General features: G+C 39.6%; 1 protein-coding gene across 2 annotated transcripts; it reads left to right on the forward strand.

The window, feature by feature from the left end:
- Positions 1 to 359: 359 nt before the first annotated feature.
- LOC122651622 (ATP-dependent DNA helicase DDX11) lies at positions 360 to 23,061 on the forward strand. Of its 2 annotated transcripts, none has more exons than XM_043845088.1 (9): positions 360 to 577; positions 700 to 1,341; positions 1,438 to 1,526; positions 19,381 to 19,734; positions 20,170 to 20,472; positions 20,551 to 20,781; positions 20,883 to 21,104; positions 21,846 to 22,422; positions 22,686 to 23,061. In XM_043845088.1, the coding sequence occupies exons 1-9, from the start codon at positions 415 to 417 to the stop codon at positions 22,916 to 22,918; spliced, it is 2,814 nt and encodes a 937-aa protein (XP_043701023.1). In that variant the 5' UTR covers positions 360 to 414; the 3' UTR covers positions 22,919 to 23,061. The 2 variants fall into 2 exon arrangements, with proteins under 2 accessions (XP_043701023.1, XP_043701024.1); XM_043845089.1 differs by having other exon boundaries at positions 22,690 to 22,839.
- Positions 23,062 to 24,195: the final 1,134 nt, after the last annotated feature.

Consider the following 24,195-nt stretch of genomic DNA (forward strand, 5'->3'; position numbering starts at 1 on the left):
AGGAGTCTCTCGGATCGGTGGAATTGCCCGGATTAGATCAATAACGACCGAGGCCAATCCCGATTCGATATAAATCCACAAGTACAATCAAGGGTAAAAAGGTAATAAAACCAAATTTTATTAAAAATTAGGGATGATTCCACCTGATCTGTCCTGATTCAGGGCGATCAGAATCAGTATCGGTATCTCCATCCGATTCCCGTTACTAAAATCCTGACGACCTTTACCAATGTTGAGCTTCTGCATGGGTCCGTATTGTATATTTTAGAGATTTTTAATTTCAAAATGTGCAAATCCGTAAGTGTAAACTTCATCTTGATTACTCGGGTAAATGTTCCCATACAAAATTCGGCTTACGGCTTCGAAAAGGCGCGGGAAGCGGTTTTGCGGAGAAGAACAAGACTCCAACAGGCAATGGACGCAGCAACAACGAAGATGGAAGAGAAGACTATCAGTGAAATGGAGGAGAAGTTCTCTGCATTTCCGTTCGAACCTTATCGTATACAACTCGATATCATGAAAGCTCTCTATCGCTCACTTGACAAAGGAGGGGTTGCTATGCTCGAAAGCCCCACTGGTAACTCACACTCTCTCACCCCAACCTTTTTTTCCTCACGGGATTGATTGGGATCGCTCTAATTAAATGTGAGATTCCGTTCTGATTTATTCTTTATTTCGAAATTTATTTTGCTTATACAGGGACTGGTAAAACCCTAAGCATCATTTGTAGCGCTTTGCAGTGGATTGTGGATCGGAAGCAACAGTTGAAGTCTGAAACAGGACGCGTTTCTGGTCGGAATGGGAGCACTGGAGATCAACGTGTTTCTGATGATGAACCAGATTGGGTGAGGAGCTTTGTTCCGGTTTCAGAGAGGAAAGACCAAAAAAAGGAGAAGGCCAATAAACTAGGTCTTAGATCCTGGGGTTTTGACAAGAGGAAGTTCAGGAATCATTGCAGAGATTTGTTCTCCAGGAGCGGGGAGGAAGAGGAGGATATCGGTAATCAGAAAGGGCTTGTGATGCCGCAGAAGACTAGAGATACGGTGGAGTTGAATGAGGAGGAGGAGTTCCTGATGGAAGAGTATGAGAGCGAAGATGAAGGCAAAAATGATGGGAATCCAAAAAGGAAGGCAAATAATGTTAGTTTCAGCTCGTCAAGTGATGGGGACGAGGAGGATGGTTTGAGAGATGAGGAGGAAGAGGAGGATTTGAAGGTCTATTTCTGTAGTCGGACCCATTCCCAACTCTCGCAGTTTATAGAGGAGTTAAGAAGAACAACTTTTTCTTCTGAGTTGAAGGTCATCTGTCTGGGCTCCAGGAAGAATTTCTGCATTAACGAAGGTATACAAATATTTTTATATATAAAAAAGTACTTATATATATTAAAATGTGAATTTAATTATGCCTTACAGTCCTGTATTCTTGGATTCCTACCAGAGGTTTTGAAACTTGGGAATTCAGCTAGGATCAGTGAGCGATGTTTGGAGCTTCAGAAGCATGGGAAAGAAGAATTTTCCAAAACCAAGGTTGTAAGAGATCCAACTTACTCTAGCTGCCTTGGTGGTGTCATTTTAATGCATTTATTTGATATATGTATCTCTTAAAATCAAATTTCTTGTACATTTAATCCCATGATAAAAATTGTTATTACAGCAATCATGATATTATATTTGAGAACCCAGAATCAGTTGTTACTGTCCAACCACTTATCTATTTAGCCCCAGTACGCAAAAGGTCCCTGCCCCACTCCCCCTTTTCACGAATTAGCCACCAACAATTTCCAGTCTGGCTTTCTTTTTGGAACCTGATTCCTTGTTTTATACTGCAGAGGCTTGTCCCCCATGATCAACAGGTAATTGGCAGATATGCTATTTAAGTCTAATATTATCTTTACTCCCCAAGTGAGCTAGATGGTCCAACATCTCTATCTCATGCTCTGTATTCTGAGAGTGGGACCTCCTTTAATACTGGTCATAATTGTCAAGGCATTGGAGGGGTGTCTAGGCGCATAGGCGACAAGGCGCCCGCCTAGGCGTGCAGTGTAAAATAGCAATGGTAATTTTATATAATTATGTTTAATCTCAATATAGAAGCCATATCAATGCAATATGATATAATTATGCTATTATTGACTAAATATGAGAAAACCAACTTATAATAAACAAACCATAGGATATAATATAAGCATTTTCATAAAAAATAAAAATCAAAGCAGTAAATATAAATCAACGAAACTCGTTAAGTGTCAAAAAAAAATTTGATAAGGTGACGCCAAAGTGTCCAAGGCGAGACCAAGGTGGTCTCCTTTCTTGGATCAACTAAGTGTGCAGTCGCCTTGGACCCAAGATGGCGCCTGGACGCCTAGGCAGCGCTTAAGCGATGTCTTGTCAACTATGATAGTGGGGAACCTGTATTGGCTGTATTGTTTACATGAATAACTGAAAAAACTGTTCATTATGGCGTGATTGTTTGTCATCTTTCTTTTTCTTCACTTTCTGCGTCATGCCTGATAGAAGCTTCTCTAGTATGTCATTGATGTCCATGTAAAACAACACATGCAACCAAAAAGCCAGACAGGTACTTGTGGCAAGGTTGTCTTATGCAGGAACTTCCAGGTTTCCTTTTTCCAACTTGATTGTTGTTCAATTTCACATAAGTTGAAGATATTTAGACAAATATCTTAGTATTCTTTATCCTCACTTTTAAAAAAAAAAAAGAAAGATAAAGAAAAAGTACCCTGACTCCACCCCCTCCCAACAAAAAAATACAGAGGAAAAAAAAAAAAGAGAATAGAAAAGGAAGAAAAGAAAAAGATAAGAGAGAAGATGAAATCAGTAACTAGTTTTAATTCTATGAAGTGATTGTAGACCTGGATTAAGTCCTAGCTGGTAGCAGTGGCATGAGAAAGTTTGTTGCCTTGACTTGAACATAACACAGTTTGTTGATGCATTGAGCCCCAATCATGATGCACATGTTGTTCAGCTTAAACCACCAAGAACAAGTTTCTGTAAATATTGAACTGAATCTGAAGGAACCGTAACTTGTTCGAATATATTTGAAGAATTTTTTCATTACGCTATAAATTTTTTTTGTACTAATTCAATCACTTTCAAAGAACTCATTGGTATTGAACGATCACTAAAGAAATGTAGGCTGTATCTATTTATTTCCTAAAATTGGTATGCTTTATGAGACGGGCCCATAAGGTGAAGGCTTAAATGCGTTTAACAAAGAAGCTCTTGAGCTTCATAGTAACCTTGATTATCTATTTGAATGGGCCAAGGAGTTCAGTTCCCTCCTAAGATGCCTGAAATTCTTTTAGATCAATGATGGGGTACCCTTAAATTAGGTTTGAATTGCTAAGGGATATACTAATCAGGCTTTTGTAGGCTCTAATATGTATATATTTTTTAATTTAAGAATTAGAATTATTTTCAAATCATATTAGGATATGAAGAAATATATTATGGAATTCTTTAAAGTTTAAATCAATATATCCAGATTTAGGGTTTACATCTTCTAGATTATGCCTTAAAGTTCCTAACAAAGGAAAGGCCATTAATGGGTATAGAAGATCTTTGAATATAAATGGTAGGGAATTTAGGGATTGGTTTTAAGGGAAATTAGGATTCATGTTGCTGATCTCATTGATTGGGATTAGGCTTAGTTGAGTTGAGTTGAGTCGAGGTTCAAAATAAGATAGGTAAATAGGATGGAAGGTCAGGGTGATCAAGTGAAATACATGGATAGGAATGGACTATGTATCAATTAAAAGAAAATCAGGAATCATTGACTAAAAATGAGAGGGAGCCTTTTGGAAGGACAGAAGCAGCTGAGTATTTTAAGATGAATCCATATCAGCATATCGATTATTAGTCTGAGCTCAAGCTGGGAATGCGCCTTTTTATTTTTTGTTTTTCTTTGGTGGTGGAGGGACGGTTGATGCCGGAAAAGTTCTGGAGAAGTAAGAGATAGCACAAGTGAGTGCTTGAAAGGAAAAAGAATTCACCACCCGAAGGTAATCCACCTAAGGGATAAGAGCAACTCAAGAAGAACTACTTCTAAAATGGCCAAAGGCTCAAATGAACTTATGAAACAATCAAGTCTGCCTTTCATTCGTTGGTAGCTTATATAGAGCATGGAATCAAGCATAGGCAAATTTCCAAGATAGACATTAAGGCTAGTTGGGAGAAAGAATTTAGTTTTACTAGAAAACAACCATACTAAAGAAAGGACTTTGGGATCTTGAAATGGCATTTACAAGATCCTGAAAAGGCAGGAAATGTAGTGGTTGAGGTGTCCAAGAAGTGCTGGAACCGAAGTTGAATGAAGGTTGGTCAAAATAAGCAGAATTCTTGAAGTCCACTAGTCTGCAGTCAGCCCTGACACTTCTTTACCAAAATGGCCATAACTCCTAGAAAATAGCAAATCATGCACCTTTTTTTTTCCGTTGGAAAATAGACTTCTGGTCATTTATATTCATACAGGGGTCAAAGTCTAGTTCCTTTTGAGTTGATACAGGTGTCACACTGTCACCATGAAGTTGCCCCAAAATGTTTGACTGCAACTACTATATCCAGATTCTGACCTTTGGCTTAGGCTTATGAGCCTAGTGAGCTGGGTTGTTGGCCCCTTGGGCAATGCTCCAGCATCAGACGCTTCTGCTGTGCATAAACTCGTCCCTTAGTTTTCTGGATTGTCATCTTCATGGTAGGGAGAAAGCTCCGCAACATTAAATGTTGCCAAAACAGCGTATTCACCAGGGAGTTCAATTTTTAGGCGTTTTCTCCAATCTTTTGTAACACCTTGGAAGGACCATCAGCTCTAGGCTTAAGCTTTCCATGATGTCCTTGAGGAAATCTTTCTTTCCGAAGATGGAGCCACACCAAATCTCCTTTAAAATCAGCAGGCTTTCGATGCTTGTTTGCTCTTTCTTGAAACTTCTCATTGTGTTTTATGGTTCTTTCTCGAATTTGCTCATGCAGCCTCTTGATGTATCTAACATGTTCCTCAGTGCCTCCACTGAGATGTTGAGTGATGGGAAGTGGAGCTAAGTTCAATGGACTAACTGGATTTCTACCATGAACAATCTCAAAGGGACTTTTCCTAGTTGATTGGCTTGAAGACTGGTTGTAAGAAAATTCAGCTTGAGCCAAAATAAGGTCCCATTGGCGCAAGTTGCTTCCAAGTAAACTCAAAAGATTTCCCAAACTTCTATTAACTGCTTCAGTTTGTCCATTGGTTTGAGGATGATGTGATTAACTAAATTGAAGCGTTGTGACCAGCTTCCTCCAAAGTGTGCGCCAAAAATGACTTGTGAACTTGGAATCCCTATCAGATGTGATTGTCTTTGGGATACCGTGAAGCCTCACAATCTCTTGAAAGTAAAGATTTGCTACATGAGTAGCACCCAAAGTTTTGTTACATGGTTCAAAATGTGCCATTTTAGAGAACCGATCAATGACCACCATGATAGAGTCTTTGTTCCTTTGTGAACCAACTAAAAATTGTAGGCTCACATCTTCCCAAGGAGCCATTGGCACTGGTAATGGAGTATACAAGCAGGTATTTTGAGCGTGACTTTTGGCAATGTGACAAGTTCTACATTGCTCCACATGTCTTATAACATCTTTCTCCATTCGAGGCCAATAGAAAAATTCTCTTACAAAAAGGAGTGTTTTGTCTCTTCCAAAGTGTCTACTAGACCTTCACCATGGGCTTCCTTGACAAATTTTTTTTTTTGATAGGTGGCTTCCTTGACAATGGCTTCCCTTAGAGAACATTTCGGAATGCACAGGCAATTGTTCTTGCAAAGGAATCCATCTTGCAACAAAAATTGCTTAGTTGGACCCTTAGAGCAAGCTCTCCAAAATTTCCCAAAGTCGGGATCATCTTCATGAAGTTTCTTGATCATGTCAAAGCCTAAGACCTTCATTTGCATTGTGGTCAGCAAGGAATTCTTTGATTTAATGCATCTACTACTTGATTAAGAGCTCCAGATTTATGCTTGACAAGAAAAGTAAAGGGTTGAAGAAACTCTACCCACTTGGCATGCCAGTTGATGAGCTTTTATTGAGTATTTATATATTTCAAGGCTTCATGATCCGAAAAGAGAACAAATGTTATACCCGCACCCCGGATCATAATTAATTTTTATTTTTCCCCGTGACGTGTGGTTATCACTGCCACGTATGCTGGTGAGCTGTTCTCACTAGTGGTCAAACCCAGCTACAAAATTATTGACCACAGTGCGGGTTTACCTGTGGAGGAAACTATTCGGGGTCATGGGGGACAAACCATGACAAGGAAATAGTAAGTTCTAGCCCTTAAGTTTATTTATTTACCCTTTCCCTCGATGCCCTCGAAGTGTGGGTCAAGATTTGGACCGCCCGGGCTATTTTAGTTGAGTTGGGAATATTCTATTTGTGGGTCCCACTTATTTAAGGGAGCGTGTGATGGGCTTATAATCCCATGGTGGATGGACCCATCCCCAAGTGGGTTCTTTTCTATTTGAAACCTGTGGGCAGACCCAGTTAGTTAAGAGGCCCATTCAACTTGAGGGCCCATTTGACTCTATTTGACCCAAAGATGGGTTAACCCATTCCTTTACCCTAAATAAGACCATGGGTCAACCCATTAAGCCCTCTTGACCCATTTAACTTAAACTATCCATTTGGCCTAATGACCCATTTAACTTAAAGGACCCAAGGTCCATTTTCTTTAAATAAGACAAAAGGGGGGGAGAAGCTTTCTTTCTCTTTATTCTCCCATCTAACCTAAATCGTGGAGGAGAGAAAGAGGAGAGAAAGGAGAAAGAAGAAAGAAGAAAGAAGGAAAGAAGAAAGAAGGAAGGAGAGAAGGAGAAGGAGGCATGGAAAAGCTTGGTTGAAGGCTTGGAACCTCACCTTGTGGAGCCCTCTACGTGGAGCTTTTCTACATTGGGGAAGGTAAGCCATTGAAACCCACATCTCTTCATCTATTTTGAGTTTTGAGGTTTGGGAAATGGGAGAAATTCGACCTAGGGTTCTCTTGGAACCCAAGGAATCGATGGAACCTCTAAACCTATACTATAGTGGAGTTATTTCACTCCATTACAACCTCTAAGCCTAAGCAATCTCTTTCCATTTGAGAAATTTAAGGTTTCTACCCTATTATGTCATAAATTAGATTATCTTTGTTTTTCCTCTTAAATCCATGGGATTACATGGACCTAATGAGGTCTTAGAACCCTAATGGACCTAGGAGGAAGCTTTCTTGAAGCCTCCCTACCTTTAAACCCCTTGGAAAATGAATCCCTAGCAAGAAACCCTTCAATTTTCGATTCTGCAGGTATGTGGTTTTACATGTGGTTTCGACCGAGAAACCACACCGCAACCACCCTGGCGAGACCTTCCTAAGCCCCTGGTTAGCTAGGATTTACATGTGGTTTTGACTGCAAGAAACCACCCGAAATTACCTTCCCGAGAAGGCCCCTGTGAAGCTCGGATTTACACTCGGTTTCAGTTTTCTGAAACCACATCTGCAACCGACCTTGACTAAAACTGTCCTGAACCCCTGGTTTCCTAGGATTTACACTCGGTTTCAGTTTTCTGAAACCACATCTGCAACCGACCTTGACTAAAACTGTCATGAACCCCTGGTTTCCTAGGATTTACATGTGGTTGCAGAATTTGGGCATGAAACCACTCCTGCAACCACTCTACTTCTGAAACCTTATACTTAAATGATTTATGGGAGACCTTTTGGGGATCCGTCCCTTTACTTAATTAACCCTATTTTCACTCTTTATTTAGGTTTAAAGTTTTCATCTTGTGACGTGTTACTTGATTTCGGCGACAACTCATAACATCGGGGCATAACACATATAGTGAGTGGGTTTGGTTGTTTGGGCTTGATATTATTATTGCATTGTATATTATGTCATCATTATAAATTATTAAGCATGCTTGCGCATATTGCATACTTTTATATATGAATGTTATGATGTTAATTGGAGATGCTTTACTTTGATGGGTCTCGGTGCCGGTGGGGTGCGGTGCAAACCCGGATAATATATATATTTATGAAGAAATTATGTTGAATGTCATGTTGAATCAGTATGCGCGTGCGTCGTTGGTAACCGGGCACTAAACCAGATGAAAAGTTGATGCGCCCGGATTACCTCTCGGGACGATAGGACTTGCATGTAGTTGTGGCTAGGATTTTACACCCTTATGCTACGACCCTTACCAACAGGGGTTTAGGTGTTGGGTAATCAGTACACCGGATTCTGTGGAGGTGGGAGAGGCCAGCCATGGTAGTATTGGTTATCAGGGGTCTGCCACTGAGTGGTCTTGGAGGCTTCGATCGGCGTAGGTCCCACGTGATGCAGGTACGGAGGAGCCGGAAGCTGTGTTAGAGGAACATGGCAACGGGTGTCCTTGTGACAATTGTGCCTACGGGCCGTGAGAATTCTAGGGACTTGTTCCCCTTTTGTTTATTTTAGGGCGTAGGCCCATGTATAAACATTTACTGTTACACCCTTGTTGATCATTATTAGATGGTAATGAAAAATGGATTAATTACAGTATTTATCATCTAGGCTTTGATCATCTTGTAACTATTAATTTTATACGCTTCCGCAAAACTAGTGATCATTTGGAATGTAATATTTCCCTTTCCGCACTCTGATATTATATTGTTTTAATATTAGTTATGACTGTGCATTGGGACACTGTGTCAGTGATCCTGGCAGCTTAGTAGGATGACAAGCGTCGTCCTAGTCACCCCTTATAATGTATTTTATCCCTTGTTGGGATGGGGGCGTGACAACAAATCCCTTGAATAATAGATAATGCTGCCAATGATCCAAAGCTCTAACAACAACATAGTACTCCTTGTTATATGTAGAGTAATTCTTGCGGGAATCATTCAACTTTTCATTAAAGAATATAATAGGCTTGTCTTCTTGGTTAAGAACCGCACCAGTTCTCACGTTCAAAGCATCACAATCAACTTCAAAAACTTTATCAAAATCTGGAAGTGCAAGAATAGGAGCTTCAGTTACCTGGTGCTCCAAGTGCTTCTCTTGGGTAGCACTATAAACCAAGGATCAAGAACTCGGGTTTCGACCTGGCTGAAACCAAGATTTGGTCGAAACCAACCGAAACCAGGTTGAAACCTGGTACTTTTTCCCATTCATGGGGAAACCTTGGTTGGAGGGGTTTTTGTCGAAACTACCGAGTTGGAGGGGTTTCTGTTGAAACCAAGTCGAGATATGCCTTTCTCGGTCGAGGTGAGGTATTATATAGGTCTGGTTCAAGGTGGTTCAACCATGTTTCTATCGAAACTTGGTCGAAACATGGTCAAAACTGTCGATACTGAGTCGAAACCATGTAGTTTTTAAAATACCCCTCCATCTCGTCTTGGAATCCTGCGAAACTGAGATATCTCGGTGGTTTCGACATGATTCGACTGAGTTTTTTTTCCATGCTATAAACAAAAATGTCATCAAAATAAACAACATAAACAAAGAGGGTCACATAGATGATGATGTTGATCAGAGGATTAAAATAGGATGGGTGAAGTGGAGAGGTGTTAATGTAGTCCTAGATAGGATTAACTCCCACTAGAAACCAGTGAATCAGGATCTCTAACAGTGCTGGCCGATTGGAGTAGGATTGGGTAATTTAGGGCAAAATTAGGGTTAGGGTTAGATTTTGGTGGTAAGGTTTATAGGGCTGTAATGGGCAGGTCTAGGGGGTTATTATGGTATAAGAATATCAGGGTTTGGATGAGTTTGAAAATCCTGCAAAATTAGAGCAGAATGGTTCTATCGATCTCTGGGTTTTGGGTTTTAAAAGTGTAAGGTGATGAGGGGGTTAGAGAAGGAATGAGAGGCTGAAACTTGGATCGAGTATAGAGGGGTTTGATTAAGAAATTTGATGGAAGTTTGGAGGGGATCAGGTGGCTGGAACTTGGCTGCTTGACAACCAAGCTATGGTTTTAATGGAAAAATTGCAGGTTTAATGGAAGTTACGGTTTAGTGGGTGGAGGGGGTTATAGCTTAGGTCGAGTGAGGGGAATGCTGGACAGATTATGGAGGTTTGGGTTGGAGGATGAGAAGAAGAAGGGTTGCTGCAGGGAATAGTAAATAGCTTACTGGTTTGAAGGATCTCCAAAGGCAGCAGCTTGTTTGATTGAAGAAACCTCCTGATCTTCACGATGCAAGGAGTCGCAGGAGTCCACCCACCCTATCCACCTTGAGATCCTCAAGGATGCAACACTCAGAGAGCAATCAGCAGCAGAGCTAAGAAGCAGAAAATTTTAATAATGAACTGTGGGGGAGCCTCCCACGATTGTGCCTATTTATTAATCAAGGCTTAAGCTAAATCCTACTAAGACTAGGACTTGTAATCCAAATCTGATTCCTAATTACAAACAAATCAACAGACTTGTAATCCAAACCTGATTACAAAACAAAACAAAGCAACCCTCCTAAAAGAAATCGTGGAGGGGAAGTAAAATAAGACAACTAAAATAATTAAAGGCTAAAAGACTAATTTGCCCTTAATTAAGATACTTGAAATAAAACTAAGTATGGGAAAGACTCCAACGAAAAAACAAAACAGCAGCCAAAGTCAAGGCTTCTTCTTCTTCCTAGTGCTTGGACCTGCATCAGGTGTGTCCGGTGTGTTGTGTGATGTTCCTTTAAAGCTTAAAGAAAATTTTATAGGACTGTCATACGATCAGCTATGATGTATGGGGTGGAACGTTGGCAGTTAAGAAGTGTAATATGAATAAACTAAGTGTAGCCGAGATGAGAATGTTGAGATGGATGTGTGGCAAAACTAGGAAGGATAACGTAAGAAATGACCATATTAGAGCTGGACTGGGAATAGCTCTGTGAGAGTCGTTTGAGATGGCATGGCCATGCTCAACGGAGCTCCTCGGATGCCCCAGTATGGAGGAGTGATTTGATTCAGATTGAGGGAACCAAAAGAGTCAGGGGTAGGCCAAAAATTAGTAAATTACAATAGGTGAAGTGGTGAGGAAAGACTTGCTTAGCTTAGGCCTTGTATCTTGTATGACTTCGGATAGAGCTGTTTGGAGAGTTAGGATCCATTTAGTTGGGATAAGGCTATGTTGTTGTTGTCATCAAAATAAACAACAAAGTGGGAGATAAATGGTTTAAAGGTATGATTCATAAGGCGCATAAAGGTATTAGGAGCATCCGAAAGGCCGAAAGGCATAACCATCCATTCGTAAAGGCCATCCCTTGTCTTGAAGAAGGTTTTCCACTCTTCTCCAGATCTCATTTGAATTTGATGGTATCCATTTCAAAGATTAATCTTTGAAAAGATAGTGGCACCATGGAGTTGGCTGAGAAGATCATCAATCCGTGGAATGGGGAATCGATACTTGGTGGTGATTTTGTTCACCACTCTACTATCAATGCACATACGCCAAGATGCATCCTTTTTTGGCACTAGAAGGGTAGGGACAACTTATGGACTCTTGCTTTCCCTCATCATTCCTCTAGACATAAATTCACCCATTTGTCGTTGTAGCTTTTCATGCTCCTTAGGACTCATTCTATAGGCTGCTTTATTTGGAATAACTGCTTTCGAAACAAATCAATGCAGTGTTGAATATCTTCATGGGTGGAAGACCGGGTGGAATCCATAGTTCAAGAATTCGCCGAGATCTCGGTAATATACTAATATCTCGTTTTTTTCAAAAACCGAGACGAAATTGAAGGCGAAAGAGAAATACAGTGTCTCGGCCGGCGAGATATTGGTGGTCTCGGTCATCTTGGTGGGAAATCTTGGTATACAACAGTTATTTATGCAAACCTTGGTATACAGACACTTATTTATACTAGAAAGCAGGACAGACACTTATGCCAGAAATAAGCAAATACCCCTTATTTAAATCCAATAAAAATAGTTAAAAAATCAAATTCCAAAAGAATAAAAAGCCAACCCCCCAGTTCAAGAAAAAAAATTGGATTTTCGACGGTAGGTGCGATTTTCAACTTTTAAATGTTGGGGTTTTTCTCAAATAAAAAAATTCCATAAATCTTAATATGGTAAAACATTGCTAAAACCAATAAGTGCGGTAAAATATTCATTTGTTTTGATGTCTAAAATTTTTTTTTCATTCAAAATGATTTTGATAGCATTCGCGCACACCAAATTAGGTTTGACCAAAACATAACTCCTTCAATATAAATCAGATTTAAGCAACCTTTTGATTTGAGAAAAACCCCAGCATTTAAAAGTTGAAAATTGCATCCACCGCCGAAAATCCAGTTTTTGTTCTTCAACTGGAGGGGGGGTGGGTTGACTTTTTATCCTTTTGGAATTTTTTAAAACTATTTTTATTGGATTCAAATAGGGGGTAATGTAGTCCTAGATAGACAAAGGTCTACTAGGAGCCAGATGAATCAGAATCTTCAAAACCTGCTGGCCGATTGGGGCAGGGTTGGAAATTCTGGACAGAATTAGGATTGGGCTTAGGTAAAGTGAATGGGATTTTATTTGGTAAAGGTAGGCAGGGTTGTAGGAGTTTAATGGTATAGGTTTTGTAGGATCTGGATGAAAATTTTGAATTTAATGAAATTAGGGTTTCAGGTTTGGCTTTTTGGGTAAGGGAAGTGAGGTAGTTTTTAGGGTTTGTAATGGGAGTTTAGGGCTAGGGTTCTGGTCGAGTTTCCCAATGATGGGGAAGGACACTCGATCAGAATATGGGGTTGAATGGATGGGCAGAAGTATCTGATCTAGAAATTCTAAGATTTTGGGTTTAGAGGCTGTTGGGGAATTCTAGGGTTTAATGGAAGGTTGGGGGAGAGGTTGCTGTCGAGTGTTAGGGGGAGGGTGAAGATGCTGTGAATGAAGTTTGGATGGGAATCTAATGGAGAAATAGGGCTGCACAGGAAAATTAGGGTTTATGGAGTTAGGGTTTAATGGAGATCGATTGGGGATAGGTTAAGGCTAGGTTGGAGGATTAGGAGAAGAATGATAGTGCAGGAAAGTAAATTAACTTACTGGATTTGCAGAGATCCAGTGGCAGCAGCTTGAAGCCGCTTGAAAATCGAGAAGAGAGCCTCCTGATCTTAACAGATGCAAGGAGTCGATTGGTAATCCACCCAATCCCTTCACCTTGAGATCCATAAGGCAAACTCACTGGGGAGCAGAGCAGCAGCAGCAATGGCATGCAATCATGACTGAAATTTTTTGATCTCAAACTATTGAGCTCTTAGGCCCCCCCCTTGGCTTGTATTTATAATTCCTGAATATGGTTACATAGCACTATCAACAACTAGGTTGATGTGAAGACTTTCTAATTTAAAAAATAGAAACTAACTACCAATTACAAATAGAAAGTACTAACTTCTAATTATGAAAATAGAAACTAACTAAAGCAACTAAGTTTCTAAAATATAAAAGGCATCTTGACTGGTCAAAGGCCAGCTGGCTCCACTAAGGGCTGTGACACTGTTCACGTGAACAGTGTTTCCTGGTCCAAAACTGGCCTAATACTTGGGCTGGTTCGATCTGCATCAGGGGGGTATTTGCTTATTTATGAATAATATCTTAAGTAAATAAAAACATTTACTTAAATGATATTAGGCATAAATAAGTGCCTGTCCTGGTTTCCCACTAAGTCAAACTCTTATTTGGACTTTGATTTTTCAAAATCTGATAGTGCCATTGTGTTTAAATGTCCCAAAATAGGCTGTGTACTAACTTTCATGACCAAATTAGGTAAAAACCCACCGAAACCATCAACTGAATTAAAAAAAAAAAGGCACCAACTCAGTTTTTTGGCTGGGCAAAACCAGTACCGAAACCGAGTTCTTGAACCATGGTAGAATCTCTTCGGGAGAAACATCGTTAAACTCTTGAAGAAGAGGTTCTACTTGAGAAGGGAGGACATATTTTGATTCATTCTCTTCTACTACCACAAGTGCATAAGCCACCTCAGATTCTTCCATGGTCTTATCAAATTCAGATTTTGAGAGTAAATTATTTCCCTCCCCCTTTGATGGTTTAAGAATACTCTCTATTTTGGATGGACTCAAAGTGACTTTGATTCCATCTTTCTTAAAAGTGTATGTAATGTTGACCTTATCATGCTTGATTTTTCTATCAAATTGCCAAGGCCTCCCAAGAAGCAAATGGCAAGCATCCCTGGGAACAACATCACATCATACGTCATCATTATATTTTTATCCAATAGGAAATTGAACAAGACATCTTTTATCTACTCTTACCTCATTTCCTTTGTGAAGCCATGCAAGCTTGTAAGGTTGAGGGTGCTTCTCCGTCTTGAGTTGCAATTTCTTCACCATTGTTGTAGCAACTACCTTCTCACAGCTTCCCCCCCATCAATGATGACTTCACACACCTTTCCATTAGAGGTGCATCTAGTGTGGAATATGTTGTTACATAACCGTATATCTTCTTCAATAGGGGCTGTGTAAAATTTAACGAAGGATTAGGGACTCTCCTTGTTCTCCATAGGAAACTTCTTCTTCCTTTTCCAATACTTCATTGGAATTAGATGAGTTCTCTTGTCGCTCTTCTTTAAACTCTTCTTCAACTAGAGACAATCTTGAGGTTGGGACAATCGGAGGCGATGTGTCTGAACCCTTGGCACTTAAAACACTTACGTGAATTGGAAGAGGTAGGACGGTTGGAATTTGATGCTTCAGCATGCTTAGGGAGTGGCTTTGACGGGCCTGCCCTAGGTTTGGAAGTACTGGTTGGGATAGGCTTCTTTGTTCCAAGACTGAGGGCTACTACCACGTGCTTCTTTGAGTTGTTGTTCCACCTTAATTGCAAGCTGAAAAACATCATTATAGGTTCAATAAGGTTGCAAGTGGATGACATTGCTAATTTCCGTCCGAAGCCCATCAGGATAACGGGCAATGGTTTGCCCCTCCGGTTCAGAGACGGCACAACACATCATGGAATGATCAAATTCAGCTGTATATTCCTCCACGGATGTGGAACTTAGGGAAGGTATCTCGGCGGTATTTTTCTGGTAAGAACTTTCTTTTTAATTCTTTCTTCATTTTTTTCCCATGTTGCGATTCGACTCCTTCCTTAACGAGCGCATTGTTGCTTTAGCTGCTCTTACCAAATGGAAGCATGCTTTTTCAGTTGTATGGCGACTAGCTTCACCTTCCGATCATTTGGTATGTCTTTGTAATCAAAGACTCCCTCTACTGTATTTAGCCAATCCACACTCTTCTAGTTTCACTCTCCCCTCAAATTTGGGAATATCAAACTTTATATAGTAACCTTACTGGATTTTACGAGGCTCTTGATAATGGCGCCATGGAGCTGGACCAGTGAGCTATTACCCTTTCTTCAAAGGATGGCTGCTTCCAAGCCCACCTCCTGGTTGTCATTGCTCGATCACTTCCTTTTCCACTAAGTGATTGCTTAGGGACCTTAGCGTACGATCTGGGCTGTTTCCCTCTCGACTTTGGATCTTAGCACCCAAAAAGTCTGTACAAACGATGACGGCTCGTCGGGGGAAACCTCCTCCATTTGAGGCCTGACTTCGAGCACGACTGAAGGGGTTCACATCCTCTTCATTAGAAGAATCATCATCTGAATCATGATGCAAATCATCATGTTCCAGAGGTTCGAAGCGCCGCAAATGCTCCTGCAGTTGTTGACTTGAATCATCCATCACCATGTCTCTTAGGTCTCTTTCCCGAGCTGTTGGTGATTCAATGTTTGGTCCGCGTCGTCGACGACCTGCCATTGAACCTAGGCTCTGATACCAATTTGATGCCGGAACAATTTTGGAGAAGTAAGAAATAACACAAGTGAGAGCTCGAAAGGAAACTGAACTCACCACCCGAAGAAAATCCACCTAAGGGATAAGAGCAACTCTTGAAGAACTATTTCTTCTAAAATGACCAAAGGCTCAAATGAACTAATCAACCAATTCTTCCTTTCATTCGTTGGTACAAGCTTATTTAGGTGAGCATGGAACAACCTTTCAAGCATAGGCAAATTTCCAAGACAGACATTAAGGCTAGTTGGGAAAAAGAAATTAGTTTTACTAGAAAACAACCATACTAAAGAAAGAACTTTGAGAATCTTGAAATGGCATTTACAAGATCTTGAAAGGCAAGAAATGTAGTGGCTAAGGTGTCCAAAAAGTTGTGGAACCAAAGTTGAATGAAAGTTAGTCAAAATAAGCAAAATTCTTGAAGTTCACGATTCTGCAGTCAGCCCTTACACTCTTTACCAAAATGGCCATAATTCCTAGAAAATATCAAATCATGCACTGTTTTCTTTTTTTTTGTTGGAAAATAGATTTCTAGATATTTCTATCCATATAGGGCTCAAAGTCTAGTTCCTGCTGAGTTGATACAGATGTCACCATTAAGTTGCCCCAAAATGGTTGACTGCAACTACTATTTCCAGATTCTGACCTTTGGCTTAGGCTTATGGGCTTGGTGGGCTGGGTTGTTGGCCCCTTTGGAAATGCTCTGGCTTCAATGGTTCTTCTGTGCATAAGAGAATTCATCTAGGGGCTCTTGTAAAAATTAGGATACTTAAGTCATAGGGGAGGACTGTATGTATTGTCTAGTTTCTGTGCATCTATATGACTTTGGCCGTTGGGTCATCTTACCTCCTTGTAATATTTAATAAATAAACCCTTTTCAGGTTGCAAAAGCAAATGTAGACTTATAGTTGTCATCCTAGAAACTGTTGCTCATTAAAAACTAAATAAAAATCAAGTCAAACCACGACTATACTTCATTTCTTTTTACATAAAAATAAAAATCAGAAGTCTTTGATACAGGAGTAGAACCTCGAGATGTATTAAGGCACCTTAAGCGATGCAGTGAAAATTAAGCCCTCATGGCCTGGTTTAGGGAATAGGCTTTGCCTAAAGATGGGCCTTAGAAGTGCATTCCATGACCTGCACGTGGACTGCTTAAGACCCATTTTCTGTTATCCTAAGTCCATGTACAACAACAACAGCAACCACAACTAAATGGGCTTGGCTACATGGATCTTTGCTCTCCAATCAGCTCTATTCGAAGTCATACATGATTTAAGGCCTAAACTATGCTGTCTATCTCACCACTTTTCCTATGGTTGTTTTAGACCTGCCCCTGGCTCTTTTAGTTCCTTCAACCCCAAATTCTCCGTTGCACATGGCCATGCCACCTCAAACGACTTTTAGGTAGCTTAGCATGTATTGGCGCTACTCCCAAATCAGCTCTCATATGATCATTTCTTACTTTATCCTTCCTAGTTTTGCCACACATCCATCTCAAAATTCTCATATCCGCTATGCTTAGTTTATCTATTTGACACTTCTAAACTGCCAAGCATTCTGCACCATACATCATAGCCAGTCGTATGATTGTCCTATAAAATTTTCCTTCGAGCTTTAAAGGAATACCCCGATCACACAACACTCTGGACACACCTCTCGAGTTCATCCACCCTATTTTAATTCTATGAGCAACATCATCCTCTATATCACCTTCTTTTTTTATGATTGAGCCCAAGTACCTAAAATGATCATTTTGTGGAATGTACCTCTCCTCAATTTTCACTACCTCATTAACCATCCTAGCGTAACTAAAGTTACACACCATATACTCCGTCTTTGTTCTACTTATCTTAAATTTTTTTTTATTATTCCAAAGTAGATTTCGTTAACTCCAACTTGGCGTTAATCCCTGCCTTTGTGTCATCTGCCAAAACAATATCATCAGCAAAAAACATACACCAAGGAACCTCATCTTGAATATCTGGTTAAATCATCCATGATAAGTGCAAACAAATAAGGGCTTAAGGCTGATCCTTAATGTAACCCAACTGTAATTCACTACCTTGTCCCCCCACAGTTCTTACAGTAGTCATTGCACCATTATACATATCTTTAATTATGTCCACTTATTTACTTGAAACCTTGCTCTTCTCTAGTATAAGCCAGGTTAACTCTCTAGGGACTTTGTTTTATGCTTTTTCTAGGTCAGTAAAAACCATATGGAGATTCTTCTTGCCCTCTCTAAATCTTTTCATGAACCTCCTAAGTATTCTTTCCATCGACAAATCTTTTCTATATTCCATGGGGCAATTATACCATAGCCTTTTAATTCCTACCAGGAAATGCCTGTTTACTTCCTTCAGTGGTTCAATGTGATTCCTTGTTATTCCCTTTTATTTAGGACTTGGTTTGAGAATTGAATTTCTTATTGATTATGAGAATGTTGTTCCTGCAGTGTAGTAGAAATAAAATAATTGCACTCTTTATTTGTAATAGGAACTAAGAATGCTGTAAACAATTGGTTTCTTAGGAATCTTTTAAGTTTATGCGCATGTCTATATTTGTATTGGGAAGTCCTAGCATTCTCCCAGGCAGGTGTACTAAAGAGTTCACCCAACTGTTAAAACTTCCAATGTGGTAGATCTGGACAGATAGGGGCTAGTCCATGTGATAGAGACTGCTGCACTGGAGGGTTGAAAGAAAACCTCCCTGACTGGAGTTAAAACAGAGTACAAGAATAAATATAGAATAACTCAGGCTTCCCAACCCAAGGATCAGATTCTCTCTGTCCTAAGCTTCACGCCATAGCTTCTCACCTGGGACTGAATCGCACAGCTCCTTTACATAACTCAACTTTATTAATCTTTTCAACGTATCTAGCCAATTGGCTGTTACAATCTATTTAAAGAAAAACTTAAAGACAACCTTAAATCCGACCAGGAAAGTAACTCCCTACTCTAAGTAACTTAAGGAGTCATAAATAAAAATGAATTCTAATCCTAAAAGGCAATCCACACGCTGGTGGAAGTTTATTAATAAATTAATTAAATTAAATTAGCTTATTAGTAACTAAGCCCATAATTGGGCCTATACTTAACACCATCGAGCTGGGCCTGATTCCCCTTGAACTAGGTTTGGTTCTCTTCCGTGTTCCTGCATCATGCACCCATCTCCCTGTCATCCAGTGGGGGAAGTGGCATAAAAGTTGGTATAAAGCTTCATAAAGTTAGTGCCATCTGGTAGGAATCTAGTGGCATTTTTGTTATTTCATATTGCAATACTTTTAGGCAGTTTCTCTACTTGTTCAGGATGGTGTCCTTTATCCCATGGATCCATCCCATCTGCGCACGTGGTATTCTATGACAGTATTTGTTGTTAGTTTATGTTGGGTATGGAAAGCACATGTTATGAAAGTTGAGGGCTTGATGTGTACCCCACACCGATACCCATAACATGTTGTGACTGAAATCAGTTGCTTTGGATAAAACGAAGGTCCAGATATCGCAAGATGCATCTTATTTAGCAAGGAAATTTTTTCACTGGGCAATACTTCATGACTGATGTGACAATGTTGACATGCAGATTGAGGGTAATGGAAGAAGAATACAACGGAAAAAGAATTCATCTGGATGTCCAATGCTCAGAAAGCCTAAACTTCAAAGACAGTTTATGAATGAGGTCACTCGGCAGGAGGCCTTGGACATTGAGGATCTTGTGCACCTTGGAAAGAGGATAGGGACTTGTCCATACTATGGATCCCGAAGTGTGGTCCCTGTGGTCAGTCTTGTGGTCCTTCCCTACCAATCTCTTCTCTTAAAATCATCTCGTGAATCACTTGGCCTAAATTTGAAAAATAGTGTTGTCATTATTGATGAGGCTCACAATCTAGCAGACTGCCTTACCAGCATGTATGACTCAAAAATTACTCTTTCACAGGTAAGCAATGCCTTATCTATGTTTTACTTTAGTTATTACAATTACTGTCTCAATCTGGTTGCTTAGCTTGTAAGTTTGCTAATCCTAGTTGGTTTTCCTATGATCAGAGTGTTGAGTCTATACTCCGAAGAATTCATCATCTTCATTTATCCTTAATTGGCATCATTACTTACCATAATCTGATTGACCAGCTTGAAATTTGCTAATGCTAGTTGGTTTGCTGTGGGCCAGTACGGAGTCCATACTCTTTCTGTGGCTGAGTTGAAAGTTAACTCTTCAGGTTCTTTTTGAATTTTCACTAAATTGAGATTAACTCAGTTGGAATTTGGAGCAGTGCACAAGTGATATGAGTCATTTGACCTCTGATTATTGGAGATCTTTTAGATGAGCTAATATCACCATGTGTCAGTGACTATTGAGCTTTTCATTTTGTAGTTGGAGCAAGTACATTCCCACCTGGAGCTGTATTTTGAAAAATTTCGGAAACTCTTGGGAGCTGGCAATCGAAGATATATCCAAACTCTGATGGTCATCACTCGAGCTTTTATCCGAGTGTTTCTTGATGACAAAAATTCAAGTATTCTGAGTTCTAGTCATGGTACTGAACATGACCGTGGAGAAAAAAATGTCTGTGATTCTTCGATGGCTATTAATGAATTCTTATTTTCTCTGAACATTGACAACATCAACCTGGTTAAATTAATGCTGTATATAAAGCAAAGCAACATAATTCACAAGGTAAATGTCTATATGTACTATTAAATTTGTCAATTCTTAGTCTTCTTGAGGAAGACCATTAATTATTTGGTTTCTCAGGTCAATGGCTATGGAGCGAAACTAGCTAGTGTACAAGGAGGTTCTATGATTGATGAAGATGGTGTTAAGGAAAATGCTTTATCTAGTTTTCAGGCATTAGTTGATTTCTTTATTTCACTAACTAATAATGATGGTGATGGGAGGATAATAATCTCAAGGAGAATCTGTTCTGGCAAGCAAGAAGGATATATTAAATATGTCATGCTTGCTGGAGAAAAGATTTTTTCCGAGGTATTGTAGTGAATGTGAATGCTGAATTTTACTGGTCTCATGTTGCATAGATTATGTTTTCACACTTAAGAAGCTGAATCTAGTATATGAACTTCCCACAGATAACAAACCAAGCACATGCTGTTGTGCTGGCAGGGGGGACTCTGCAGCCTATAGAGGAGACGAGGACACGACTCTTCCCATGGATACCTCCAGACCAATTAAATTTTTTCTCATGTAGCCATATTGTTCCTCGTGAGAGCATTTTGCCGATTGCTGTTTCTCACGGGCCCTCTGGTCTTTCTTATGATTTTAGCTACAGTTCCAGAAGCTCTCCAGTCATGGTGAATGCATCTCACTGTTACTTGTCTTTGTTATTGGAATTACGGAAGTGAAACCATTATCTGCTCTCACTTCCATAGAATCTCAGTAAAATTAGCTCGTGTCCATATTTCCACATTTGTGCCTTTGTGGCAAGTTTATTTGTATTTGAATTTTTGTTTCTGGGAAATTCTAGGGTTTGTATAGCTGTAATTATCTTGTTTCAGGCTGTAATTTTATGTTGTTCTGGCTTGTAGGTTAACATACAGCTAACTTTGAAAACTGTTGCTGGGTCGACAGCACTTTTCTTTTTGCGATATAACATGGATGGGATTTTTTAATTGACAGGGGGTGGGGCGGTAATTTTGCGTGCTCTTCCACACTGTAGCAAAATTTCCTTTTTTAGTTTTATTTGAAAATTGAAAGCGCAGCAGTAGTGATGCTAGATAATAGTGCTATAGATAACTGGGAAGCATTCAATAGCTGTAATAGATGTTCCTATCCAAAGGAAAAGCTACAGAAGTAGCGTTTAGTTATATTCCTTCCATGATTCTATTGTTTATCTCGATCCTGTGAGATTTCTTGCTTCCTATGTTTTTTAGTCCAATTATATTGTCATCTCAATTGAACTTCATATTTGGACCTTTTTGAAACCAATCTTTTGTTCCTTCTTTTGAAAGGTTTGTAGTCTTTATCTTAACTATGAAACTTCAGATTTCAGTTGAAATGGGTGAATAAGCTGAGTTATGTCCTTGGAATTGCAGATAGAGGAGCTAGGGCGTTTACTTTGCAATCTAGTGACAGTGGTACCCGAAGGAATTATTGTTTTCTTCTCATCATTTGAGTATGAAGGTTTGGCCCATGATACTTGGAAAGCTTCCGGCATCCTTGCAAGGATTATGAAGAAAAAACGTATATTTAGAGAGCCTAGAAGTAATGCAGATGTGGAACTAGTTCTCAAGGACTACAAGGAAACCATTGTTGCATTGTCTGCTGGAGGTCCAAAAGAAAATCCAATTATTCACAATGGTGCTGTGCTTCTAGCTGTGGTTGGCGGGAAGGTGTCAGAGGGTATCAACTTCAGTGATGGAATGGGTCGATGTGTAGTTATGGTTGGACTCCCCTACCCTAACCCATCTGACGTTGAGTTGATGGAGAGAATAAAGCATATTGAAGGGTTGGGAGAATCAAATACCCGCAGAACCCCCGTAATTTTCATTAATAATGAATCCTGCAATGGTGATGCAGTTCAAGCTGGGTTTGACATCTTAAGAAGTTGCAAGCGACGAGGGAGAGAGTACTACGAAAATCTTTGCATGAAGGCCGTGAATCAATCAATTGGTATGTACTTATCTGCACCCCAGTAATCAACTCACTCCTAAGCATTTGAGCTGTCTTTTAGACAACAAATTATGACAAATTGGCACTGCAATGATTTCTATGGTCAGACTTGCTGAGTTTTGGGTCTGCATCCCTGCATTGAGCCAAGTTTGAAATGCTGCAATGTTTTATTTGCCTCAATTTTGTTTTTCTGTAGATGAGTTGTAAACTATTAGTTAATAGTTAATACCCATTTCATTTACTTCAGTTATTGTGGTTTTCAGGTAGAGCTATTCGGCACATAAATGACTATGCAGCAATCTTGTTGGTTGACTCACGGTATGCATCTGATCCCACAAAAAGATGCTACTCTCACCCAGCAAGCAAGCTTCCTGAGTGGATAAAAGATCGTCTAGTTTCTACTACTGGTAATTATGGAGAAGTCCAAAGACTGCTTCGTCAGTTCTTCAAATTCAACAAGGAGAGAGAAAGCAGAAAATCCAAAATGGAAAATTAGCTAATTCCAGTGGTGTATATGTGAGATTATATGCTTATCTTTGAGGTGTTTGGAAAGTTTTGCAGAGCACCATTATGCACTACTCCCGTTCTATGGACTGTCTGGGCAAGTTGAGAGGCTTATAATGGGTGGTTAAGGACAAAGCCTTCGTCACTAGCATCACCGATATTGACATTATAAAGTCAAAAAATATTTATTTTGACTTTATAATGTCAATATCGGTGATACTTCCTTATGTATTTTGACTTTATAATGTCAATATCAGTGATACTTCCTTATGTAATTTTTTGGGGAATATACTCTGTAACCCTCTACCTCCCCGAAAATAAATAAACCGAGTAGCCCGGACTCTCACAAATTTTCATTTTAGTTTAAGTAATAATTAATAATTTGGTTTAAACATGTATTAAAATGTTGTTAGTGAGAGGGGTCACATTAGATCTGATCCACACGGTAGGGCAACGGGAGGCTAATTGATAGGCATGGAGACCTACAGAAGCTCCTAAACTATCAAATATATTCGGGTACGCTACCGGCTAATACGGGTATGTAAGGAAGTATCACCGATATTGACATTAATTAAAAATTTACATAAGGAAGTATCACCGATATTGACATTATATTTTGATTTTATAATGTCAATATCGGTGATACTTCCTTATTTTGATTCGGAAAGAATGGAGGTGTGAAATTACTTTCTAAGTGAACTGAGGTGAGGTAAAGTGGTGTTTCCTGGCTTGCATTCATTTGCAATTAGAGTAAGGGTGCAAAAGTTATAATTGACTCTACGTGCGTCAGATTGTACATACTATGTGTATTGAGGAAAGCACCTCTGGAAGCAGCTGCAGGATTTCAAAGATGCATTCACTACAAGCAGTGCCAAGAAATGAGGATGCTGTCTGATCATGGATCAACAATTTGACGATTTCTGTGAGTAATGCTTATTTTCTTTTTACATGTCCTCTCCCACTGGGAATGTATTTTATTTTGCAGTTCCCTTCATAACTCTTGGTTGCTAATTGAATGGACAATGCATCTGTTGGGAAAAATATTTGGTGAAATGATCTTCACATGGTAGTGTACTACTGCAGGTACAACCTATGGCCTGTTACAGAGACCCACTTACAACTTCTGCCCCAGTTAAATGATATGACAGAAAACTACACAAAATTGTAACCAGAAAGATTTAGAAAAAAGAATCTACTAGTAAGGGTATAAATTGGGGACTTGAACCGGACCGTTCTGGAATTGACCTGCTAAAACCCAGAACCAGACTG

Source organism: Telopea speciosissima, chromosome 2, assembly GCF_018873765.1.
Source record: "Telopea speciosissima isolate NSW1024214 ecotype Mountain lineage chromosome 2, Tspe_v1, whole genome shotgun sequence".
NCBI lineage: Eukaryota > Viridiplantae > Streptophyta > Magnoliopsida > Proteales > Proteaceae > Telopea > Telopea speciosissima.

Bases quoted from the DNA above. Each gene is read 5' to 3' on its own strand.
- LOC122651622 (XM_043845088.1), top strand. From the start codon at position 415: ATGGACGCAGCAACAACGAAGATGGAAGAGAAGACTATCAGTGAAATG. The intron at 19,735-20,169 runs GTAAGCAATGCC...TTCATTTTGTAG, and splicing joins CAAAAATTACTCTTTCACAG to TTGGAGCAAGTACATTCCCA. The intron at 20,782-20,882 runs GTATTGTAGTGA...AACTTCCCACAG, and splicing joins GAGAAAAGATTTTTTCCGAG to ATAACAAACCAAGCACATGC.